Source organism: Haliotis asinina, chromosome 14 (genome assembly GCF_037392515.1).
Source record: "Haliotis asinina isolate JCU_RB_2024 chromosome 14, JCU_Hal_asi_v2, whole genome shotgun sequence".
Lineage (NCBI taxonomy): Eukaryota > Metazoa > Mollusca > Gastropoda > Lepetellida > Haliotidae > Haliotis > Haliotis asinina.
In genome coordinates this window covers 13,940,790-13,951,576 of record NC_090293.1, presented here as the reverse complement: position 1 = coordinate 13,951,576, position 10,787 = coordinate 13,940,790, and the positions used below count along the sequence as shown (strand labels likewise).

General features: G+C 40.3%; 1 protein-coding gene across 1 annotated transcript; it reads left to right on the top strand.

Annotated features, from left to right (window-relative positions):
- Positions 1–5,105: 5,105 nt before the first annotated feature.
- On the top strand, positions 5,106–10,545 carry LOC137261099 (uncharacterized). The gene is made up of 6 exons (XM_067798775.1): positions 5,106–5,300; positions 6,252–6,357; positions 6,636–6,967; positions 7,780–7,906; positions 8,728–8,843; positions 10,323–10,545. Exons 1-6 carry the CDS (start codon positions 5,249–5,251, stop codon positions 10,391–10,393), a joined length of 804 nt encoding a protein of 267 aa, XP_067654876.1. The 5' UTR covers positions 5,106–5,248; the 3' UTR covers positions 10,394–10,545.
- The last annotated feature ends 242 nt before the right edge of the window (positions 10,546–10,787 follow it).

Below are 10,787 nucleotides of genomic sequence, written 5' to 3'. Positions count from 1 at the left end.
TAAAGCAATTCACAGGTTTTCTAGTGTACTAGTTGTAGTACTCAATACTGCAAGTATACTACAAGCTATATGCAGTATTGTCAGTATACATGTACTTATGAACACCTTCTTCAGGTTTGTTGAGTAAATGTATGTTGTAATTTATATTGTTTAATCTTAAATCTTCTCAGAAATTCCTTCTTAAATTTAATGGTCTATGACAACAAAATGGCATCAACTAAACTTGGCAACACAAACCATACAGAGGTTCTCTGAAAGAGGTAGAAGGAGGCCTTGCATATATTTTTTTATTTAAAGTTTTGGACCTATAAATTTGTCTGTATGATTTCCCAAAAATCTAAGTCGCACTGCAAGGAAACCTTTGCAGTTGTGACCATTACTTTTGTTGATACTGGCAAACTCAGTTGTAACGGCAGCCCAGCTGATTGCTACTGTGACAATGCAGAGCCAGCAAAGGGAGGTAATAAAATTATTGGCATCCAGGTTATGGTGGAGACTAACGGAACGTATACACTGGAGATATCGAAAATGGTAGGAAAAGGGATCACATACATTCAATGTCAATTGATAAGATTTAAAAAACTCTTATGGGACCATTTATGATTTTTGGATGAGGGGGATTGATGATGATTTTTATGGAGATGCATGTTCAATGTGAGTGACACCCCACCTCTCCATAATTTATGTACATAAAGTAAGTGCCCCTCCTGCATGTCATGTAGAAAATCAGTGACTCCCCTTTCCCATAATTCTTAATGATTGTGTTCTAATATATTATCGTAGTTGATGTCTTGATGAAAGTCCCCAAACTGAAGTTGACTCCCCAGAACTTGACCATGACTTCCTCTCATGACACCCGGGAGTCATGATGACTCCTAAAGTGTTATGTTTAACATATTAAAATCATTATACCCTCTCACAGCCATAATTGATGAACAACCCCATTGGTCCCAAACTATCACAATACACATACGTTTACCCAAAGATATTGAAATACATGTTTCTTCCAATGTAGTCTGTAAGTAAGAATCAAAAGAGGCAAGGCTTGGATATTTGTTACGGTTTACTACATTTGCAGATTTTGTTGATATATTTCAGACAGTTTCGAACACCTATTCTTTAAAAATATACAGCGTAATAAATTACAGTTGTAAATTGTTTCTGTAATATGATATTTTGTAATTGGTGTGTGTCAGGGTAGAGAATGTGGAGTATTGGCTGTTGGTAGAGAAATAGTTGTCAGTGTAGTGCTGAAGGAGTAAATTATTGTGCATTGTACATCATGCAATGTAAGCTGTTGGTCTCTTTATCATGTGAAGGATGTTTGGTCTCTTTATCATGTGAAGGATGTAACCAATTTGGATTATCTCATGATCATGTCATAATCATTTTTTTTATTATATATATATACATAAGATCAGTGTTTGAACTCTTGGTTTTTCCTTTAGTAGATTATCCATCTACTCAGAGATAATCTACGTCTTCTCTTCTCCCTGATCTACTCAACTGGGATAACATGACATGTACAGCATAAGTCAGTGTTCCAGACCACCCCATTTCAGCAAAGTTTAGCAATTTCTGAAGAACAGTTACATAGCATGGGTGGCTGAATATCGCCTGAGTGGTCGTTATTTGCCGTACAGACTTGCTAAGCCTGGACATACTGGAAACCTTTTGCCATGGGTTCTAATCCCAGTTTGCCATAAAATGGTTTCTTGCTTTCTCAGCACCATCTCGTTGGTTTAAACGTGGAAAATGTCCAGGGTCTGAGTACATGCAGGGAAACAAATGTAGGTACAAATTGGAATATTTTTAGAACCGTTGACTAAATTGTGCTCATATCTGGTACCTAGATTCGTCACAGTATAAGGGATGTCACAGTCATGTTTCATTTCAAGGTCACAGGGGGATTGTAATGTTTTACTGTTGTCATTGAGATATCTCATGAGCCATTCACTGGATTTTCTTCATATTCGATGCCAAGCTTCATCCAGTGAAGCCGCAGGGCCCAGTTGATTTGAGGGAACCCTCGCCAAACTTTCAAAGTCACAGCAACACTTTGACAATTTCAGGCTATAAAACTGCATGTTAAGATTGTCAGCAAGATTATCTAAAATGGTTCAATGGATTTTCATCACAGACTTTTAAGACTTCCCTTGAATGTTTTTCATCAAACGTTTTCTTTATTACTATCACAAGGTCAAAGTCAGTCTTGAAATATTTGTGTGTTTGAATTCAGTGAGTGAGTTTAGTTTTAAGCCATACACAGCAATATTTCAGCTATATGACGGCGGTCTGTAAATAATCGAGTCTGGACCAGACAATCCAGTGATCAACAACATGACACGTGTCAACCAAGTCAACGAGTCTGACCACCCGATCCCGTTAGTCGCCTCTCACGAAAAGCATAGTCGCCTTTCATGGCAAGCACGGGTTGCTGAAGGCCTATTCTACCCCGGGACCTTCAGGGGTCTTGTGTGTTTGAAGAACTGCAGAGTAAGATATCAAGAGAAGTTGCCTGGTCCAGTGTTTGGCCTTTAACTACGACTTTCATTCCCTTTAAGTTTTGTTTGATAGTTTGATTGGAGTGGGGGGTATGTCTCAGTGTATTTCGTTACACTCCACCACAACAAAACCTAGCAGAAGGTCGCGTCAGGTAACCTTTGAGCGACCAATCACCGTCCAATCAAACGCGAGACGGTTAAATAGATTTAATCAATGAGACAACGGCTACTATTTAGGGATCGGAGGGACTTTCAAAATATCCAGGTCACTGACACAGATCTCTCCACAAACAAAAATCCGCATATAACACTGTTATTTGGCCTGCAGTATATACGTCTTGGGTTTTCTGTTGACATGGTTACCACTAGCTAATATTTCCACAAGATAACATCCTTGAATATTGCCCAAAACACTACTTTCAGCGACTGTTTACTCACCGTTGTCATGGTCACGACGTGTGCACCATGCGGAAGCGAGCGTACGCTAAATAGCATTCGGAAACGTTCGGGTACGAACCTTTTCGAGATAAAAAATTCAAAAGGTATGGGCGACTAACCACTTTCGCTATTTGGTAAGCTGTGTTCTGATCGGTCAATCTCAAAGGTTACCTGACGCGACCTCCCATTTAAGGTTTTGTTAGACTCAGTAGTGGAGTGTAACGAAAAGTACTGAGGATAAGTTTACTTAGAATGGATATGTCACCTTAGTGACAATGATTGTTGACTTGTGCTACAGGAACGTGTTGCTGAAGACATTGAGCTTTTGACTTCTTCGGCATGGGTACGTGATTTCTTTTCTATTTTATTCTAGGGTACAGAACTCAGTTCAAGAATGACTGGGAATGTTTGGAGGGCCTCAGCTCCAGAACTTGACCTGAAATCCTGAGGTGTGTTTGTTTCTGAAGTAAAGAGAGGGATAGGCCATTGTGAATTCCAACATCCATGGGGATTTCTTGTAGCCCAGAGCAATATGATGCTGGCAAATGTTTGTCGTTTTAACCTTTGAGATAGGTCATGTTGCATGGTATGTTTCCAAGACAAGATTTTGACTTCATAGTCACCATGTATACGATGTGAAACACATGATGAGAAAATAAAATAGACAACATTTATCCATCTTTATGGACATAGAAACTGAAAAGAGTGCCGCTGTCAATTAATTTAGATATTTTTTCAAATGATAAAAGACTATTTGTATAACGTGTATTCCTTAACTACTAAAAGTGTACATAAAGGGAACAGACTTCAAAAGAAATCATTTTCTTAACATACTACATACATCTCGCCGTAAATATTCATGCGAAGTAAGATAAAACAATATATGGAGCTACACAAATCATGTATTTAAGTCAGCAAAGATCCTAAGTATATAACATTAACCACACATGGTTGTGATTTTGATCATACTAGGTAATCCACAGCAACTCACAGCTTGACAGCTGGAACTAAGATTGTTCAGAAACGCACCAAACCAATATTTACAAAAGGTAAATTTATTGGTTTTCATACAATGAGTCAGTTTATATGTTTAAACTTACCACAAATGTTGTTTTTTTGTGTGTGTGTTTAAAATATCGGTTTTCAACCCCAAAACGAGACACCGAAGTAGACACTTTACCACATTTATCAATACGCTTATGCAAAAGATGTTCCCAAGGCCGTCAGTGAACACAAAAGATGTTCCCAAGGCCGTCAGTGAACACAAAAGATGTTCCCAAAGCCGTCAGTGAACACAAAAGAGTGAAATAGGTTACAAATGATAGGCGTGCATATGTGTTCATCTGTGACTCTCCCTCTCCTGTCTCATATAAATGCTAGAATTCAAGGCGTTTTCTTATAAATATCTTTTATTTGTTGACATTCCCAAACGCGTTATACATCACAGTCTAAAAGAAGAAGCTTATCAACATAAACAGGATCGAGTGGTTAAAGCGTTGGCTCGTTACGCCGAAGACCCGGGTTCGATTTCCCTCTGTGGTACAATGTCTGAAGCCCATTTCTGGTGTCGCCCGCCGTGATATTTCTGGAATGGCCGCATTCATACTTCGTAATGCTAAGCTAATAAAACCTCTAGCTGCATTGGTTACTAAAATGTTTAATAGACGTAAACGCATATTGTAGTCCTGTAACTAAATATTTTTATTTACTGGTGAACATTGAACTGTATATACGTTATTCACTATAACCGCTTTTTTCACTCATCATTGGTGCTTATAGATAGATTATTCACTTGATGCACCACGTTCTGTAGTGTCTTGTGGCTCGTAGGCCATGTGGCCGGATGTTATATTATTAGCAGCGTTTTAGATTATGTATGTATATTTTAGATATGTATAACATGTGACACATAAATAAAAAATTTCTCTCTCTCTCTGTACCGGAACATTAGCCAACTAAAAGCTGCGTACAATCCACCTCACTACCAACATAAACTTTTCTTCCTCTGAACAATAGAAATATCAAACAAAAAGCTTGCGACAATATAACCAAATATTAATTTCGTGTATTAAGTTTAGTTAATGCATTTCCTTCCATAAAACGTCATTCAGAGCATACCCAATTTTGATATATACAGAATGACCTTTGAACTATTTTCTGACCATATATGGATGTGACGCCAGGTTGAATGTTACACGACTTTCCCGTGCATGCGATTCGCACGCGCTGCAGTGTTTGTAGTTTGTCGACTTCAAAAGTTAAGCGAACGGATCAACACAACTTTGTGTTGCTGATTCAAGTAGAATATGTCAAGATATAGTGTAGTTTTATTTGTCCTGTTAGAATTTCAACTCGCAGGTAACTAACTTTCTTCATTTGACTTTTCACTTTGCTTAGTGTCAACCTTGCCTGGAATAATTTCAGGCAGACGATATTTCCGGCTATTACTACCCATCAAACGTAAAGACCCATTTATGCACTGACTGCATATGTTGTGTAGGTGCAATTATGGAGTATGTTCACCACCTGATTTTGTGACTATTTTATCACCCTTTCCTCTAATAATCAGGATTGGGTTGGGGGATTAGGATTAGGTTAGTCTTCGAGTTTGAGTTGGTCTTTCTTTCTTTTTCTGCCTCGGTGTTGAACATATCTCTTACCGGGAAAACCATCTGCAAACTTTGTGCAGGTGATTAGTACGAGGATAATGCATTAAATTGCTGAAAACAATGTACAAATATCGTGCATGTGACAACCTGCGTTTTGTCAGTTTTCACTGATATGTTTATCATTTATTGAACTCGTTGGAAAATTTTTTCAACGTTTCGATTTTGTTTACAATACGTTACATCGGTTCATGTGTACCTATAAACAGTATGGAATACTTCACAAGATCTAGTGCAGTAAAGTTGCCTGATGTAAGTGGCTAAATTTACTGTTGTGAGTCTAAACATTTGATGGAAGTACATTGTAGCGATTATGCGTACTGAAAAATAGTTTCTTTTAATATGGATGTATGTGTGTCTGTTTGTAGCGATAACAAGTACTGAAAATATATTTTAAGCATGTATAAGTATATTGTCGTACTCGATAACGTATTTTGTGTAGCATATGATAGTCTGTAACACTGTATTAAATCTATGTTATGGTTATATCCAATCATGTGTAAAACTGTAGTGTCCGTTCATTGTACGGCTGGGTGTGTATCCTGACCTTCGTTATTCTGTGTTTTTATGAACAATTCTTCCTTCGTCGGTGAAGCCGTGTTGGCACTAGGAATCTTAGGAATAATAATATTTTGCTGAACAGACCTCCACACCGTCCCACTGACCACCGAATGCCCAGCTGTTGACCACTGCAATGGTAAATTCGTGCTGACCCTGCAACAGATACACGATCGAAAGCTCGATTGCGGGTAGGTGCGAGATCTTGTTGGAGCCTAAACCTTAATCCGAGATAAAGTTAGAAAAAAGACAATGTGTGTTTTTGACTCGTTAACTTTCTGTACGTCTATTTCTGGTGTCCCCCACCCATAATATTGCTTGAATATTGCTAAAGCGGCGTAAAACTAGACCTGAATCAATTTCTGTTGGACTGTTTCTTTGAAGAGAAAATGGTTGAACACAACCATTGGTTGCCAATGAAGTCATGTTAATGGATTTATGTGAAAGATGCTGGTGTTATTCTGTACAGGAAGTATGCCCGCTACCTGGCCTGTGTTGAAGACAAATTGGCCCAATGTCAAGGTGCCTCGACCTCCACTGAGAGCCAAAGCAGCTCCACCGAAACATCCACAGTGACAACATCGGAATCTTCCTCAGAACAAACGTCCCCCACCACGTCCTCCACCACGTCCCCTACTGACACGACTAGCCACGCCCACCCGGAAGTTCACTCAGAACAGCTTGTGAAGATGAAAACGGCCCGAGCAAGTCTCTGTTCAAAGGAAGAATCTGGTGTCATAACTATTAATGCTAAATATGTTAAACTCTTCGAGCAGTTTTATAACAAGAAAGAAAGATACGGTAAGTGTATGAAGCTTGGCTGGAACCAGAACAGTTGGTTCGTAAACATTTCTTTTGAAAGTTACTCAAGATCCAATGCTTGGAAAGAATATTGGATAATGATATTTTACCATTTTTCTAGTTCCAAACTCTGACCTAAACGTAGGTTCTTGCCATAATCAGGACGTTTCGGATATTCTTTGGGAAAGGGGTTTGTACATGTGACGTTTGCAGCCTGCAGTCGAATTGGACGGGGTTAAAGGGTTGGTTCGTCATGCCAAACACCGGTTACTCCCGGTCCCCCATATTCTTTCTTCCTCGGATTAACAGAGGTAACACTAAGTGGTTCATCCCTGTATACTGCACTTGATTTGGCGGATTTTATTTATTTTTGTGAGCGCGCCAGTAATTGTTGTGTTAGGTTTTGTTGACAATTTTAGTTTGTATCAATATATAAATATTATTTGGAACAGGAGGAACCCTTACCATTTCAGGTGACAACTAAGTGTCACGCCAAACTAGGTTAATATGAAAACTAACACTCCCTTAAAACCATCCAGGTAGCTCTGAATACATAGATTTCAGAAAGTTTTCTTAGAAAGCAGTTATGGTCTGATGGCATCCCTTGGACCCAGGTATTTCTAGCCTTTTTGTCTCTTGGGGTTGGACGCTCGGGGAGTATCAGGACATTTTGTCGTTCTGGATATTCACTGTGGGCATTCTTTGTTGCGTCAGGTTTGACAGGTGGTTTAAACGCGTGCTGTCATTTCACACCTTCGTGGTTATAACAATAAGTGATGCGCTGCAAATCAAGTCAATATTTTCTGTTTCAGCGAATTTCGAGTACTACCCATATCTCCGTCAGAACTTGAGTATGCAGGCAGGGTGCGGCCCACTGGCGAACTGTTCGCTAGCACTGAAACCATACGCCCAATTTTCGGAGACCTACTTCCCTTGCCCGTGAGTCCATATGTACCCGTTTCATATGACCCTCGTGAGGGTATACGGAGCTGTTTATCAAGGTACACGTGATCAAGGTAGCACAAACCATTTACTCACTAACTGGTAGTCATATGAACTTCATAGAAACCGATAATTCCGTTTAAATTAGAATGAGCCCCAGTGATTGAGAAGTGGCCTACTTCATTATGGCAGAGTGAGATGGGCGGAAGGGAAATAATGCGGTTCAGGCACTGAACTAACACCGACTAACCTGCACTATCTTCTTGTCCGTGCCTGTGATTTGGGTCAAGTTATTCCGAGAGTTACATGATGTGCTGATGACGTCATTGCTCGTGACATCGGTCCCTTGTCAGTCTGCCCAAAACTTGTAGGGAGCCTTTATACAAGACTCTGTGAGACCCCGAACACACCTTCTCTACGTGTTGGTTGTGTAGTATGGTTAGGAAGAATACCTATGATTTAACGTACGGTACACTCCCATGAGAATCCTTGTGAGAACCTGTCTTCTGCAACCCATACTCGTAGTAAAGAAGAGTGCAGCCTAAAACTAGACTCTCGTCGCCGTATCAGACTAATGGGATCGGGTGATTGAGCTCTTTGATCCAACTGGGTAGTTGGATGGTGGTCAGTCACAGGATTGTCAGGTTCATTACCAAAGGAACGTGTTGACTCAAGACCTTGAGACTGATGACCATGATCTGGATCAATGGATTGTCTGATCCAGACTCATTTAGTTACAGGCCACATTATATAGCTGGAATGTTGCTGTAAAAGCAGTTTGCTCTATGCAGTGTTTACCGATGTCGTTATCTTTTCAGGGCGCTTCTAGAGTTTGAAGATTGTTTTAAGCTGAATAGAGACGACTGTCCGGAGTTGCGAAACGTGACCTCCCTCCCGGCGTCTGTGAACATTATCGATCAGGAGTGCGAAGTCGGTCAGTTTATATGTGGTGTTAGGCCCTCGGATCGGTAGAGATTAAGTTACACCTAGTCAGAAGAATGCTCCGGTCTGTTATGCTCCAGCCTGTTACAGACACAATGATTTTACTTGTTTTTAAGACAATATCCATGGTTATCACAGCTTCTTATAAAGGGAGCGCCTACTGGCGTTTGTTTGCTACGTACTTCTGAAATCTGGCGTCTGTTATGCCTTTCGGTTGTTAGAAAAGGGTTGTGTGGTCCATTCGTCCAAGGTTCTGAACCTCGAAGGTGGGACAAAACTGAAATGTGATTGTAGGTTCGAATCCCGCGTTGCCCCAGTTATGATTCCCTGACTATTTACCTCTTGCAGTGCTCATGGGTTACGTTTGATCCTTGTAGGCGACCCCTCTGTGGGCTTAAACACGTGGATACTACTGGAATATTACAAAAAACGGCCCCAAGCTCACGCTGACCAATTCATACATATTGTGCCCCTGTAGGGATTCAAGCCCACCATTGATGAAAAAAGACAGGGGATTACTATTTTCTTTTTATTCTCCCAGCAAGGGACGACTAGATACGTCTGATGTTCACAGGTTTGTCTTGCATGAGTGTCCTTCTGACATTGGTCACTTTTTGAGATTCAATTATTTACAGGACGCCAGGAAATAGCTTAGTCTCTTGTGGAACCAAACACATTATGCCATTCTAATCAGCAAGATTCTTTCGTGAACTTATAGTTTGTGATTACATCCCCTACGTAGGGGTCATTACCTTCGTTTGTCCAAATAAGGAGATATTGTTGCTGTGGCCTGCAACACGATCAGGAGAAAAGGGAGGTATAAGGGAGGTATAAAATATATGTTGTCAGTTCTTTACTTTGCATTTCCAGTGGTTAGATACTTTTGCTAACCTGGTTTCTGCTTGTACCAATACAGCATGTGAAGTTCAGTTATGTCTTCTTCATATATTGCTCATATATTGTTAAACCTAAACTTAAGCATCTCTGCTGGCAAACAGGGATAAGGTAAGCACCGACCTGGCAGTTGGCATGTATTAGGGTGTTTGAGTGCCGCCCACAAGGACATTGTGAGGGAAGGGGCTCCAGGCTGTCAGCGATCACGTTTTGTATTACCCGCTTGCTACACCGACCACGTTAGGCTTAAGGCGTGTACAGCTACGTCCGTAATCAATCTCATCACCGTGCAGTGCACGTGCTCCAACCTACCTCTTTCTGCTCTATCTTTCACAAAGCAAATGAGTTTGATCATTGCCGTGCACCACCTACTTCTCGTAGACGCGTTCTCTGCGCCGATCTAACTTATCCTTGTTTGCCAATAAGAAAGTTCTTAAATGTGCGTATCTACACTTCTTTATCTGGAGGATTTGATTATTATCCATCCAGTGGATCAGCTGTTAGTAAAAGCTTGGAACAAGCTCTTTTAGACTATGTAAAACCAAACTAGCTCATCTCAAGAATGTTTTGTTTACAGGCATCAGTTCAAGTCTAACAACGCCTCTGGCTCTTCTCATCATCTCCGTGTGGTCTGCTTGTGTCCTGTGAGCTCTCTGGACATAACAGTGACCGTTAAATCTGACAGTTTCCTGTGCAATATTTACAAACCTGTATTGCAGTAAATAGACTAAATGAGAGAAACCCTGTGTTGTATTTCAATCGCGCGTTCGGTGACTGGTAGTAATAATTGTGAATTTATATTGCTCTTTTCCCATGTGTATGGCACATGCTCAAAGGGCAACACACAATCTGTTACCGCAGATAACCCAAGCTGGCTGTAAGACCCGAGAAGGTTAGATTCTTCAAAGGCATTGAAGTTGGTGTGGTAATACAAGACACATTTTATGGATAACAACTTATGGATAACCAAGAAGTTGTCTTGTATTGTTGGAAGGTTAGTCACAATCACTTACCCCACCGGGTATCCATTTTCTGCTGGCTG

Excerpts from the sequence above, each read along its gene's own strand:
- LOC137261099 (XM_067798775.1), top strand. The coding sequence starts at position 5,249 with ATGTCAAGATATAGTGTAGTTTTATTTGTCCTGTTAGAATTTCAACTC. Across the intron at positions 6,358-6,635 it reads GATCGAAAGCTCGATTGCGG|GAAGTATGCCCGCTACCTGG; the intron begins GTAGGTGCGAGA and ends TATTCTGTACAG. Across the intron at positions 7,907-8,727 it reads GAGACCTACTTCCCTTGCCC|GGCGCTTCTAGAGTTTGAAG; the intron begins GTGAGTCCATAT and ends TTATCTTTTCAG.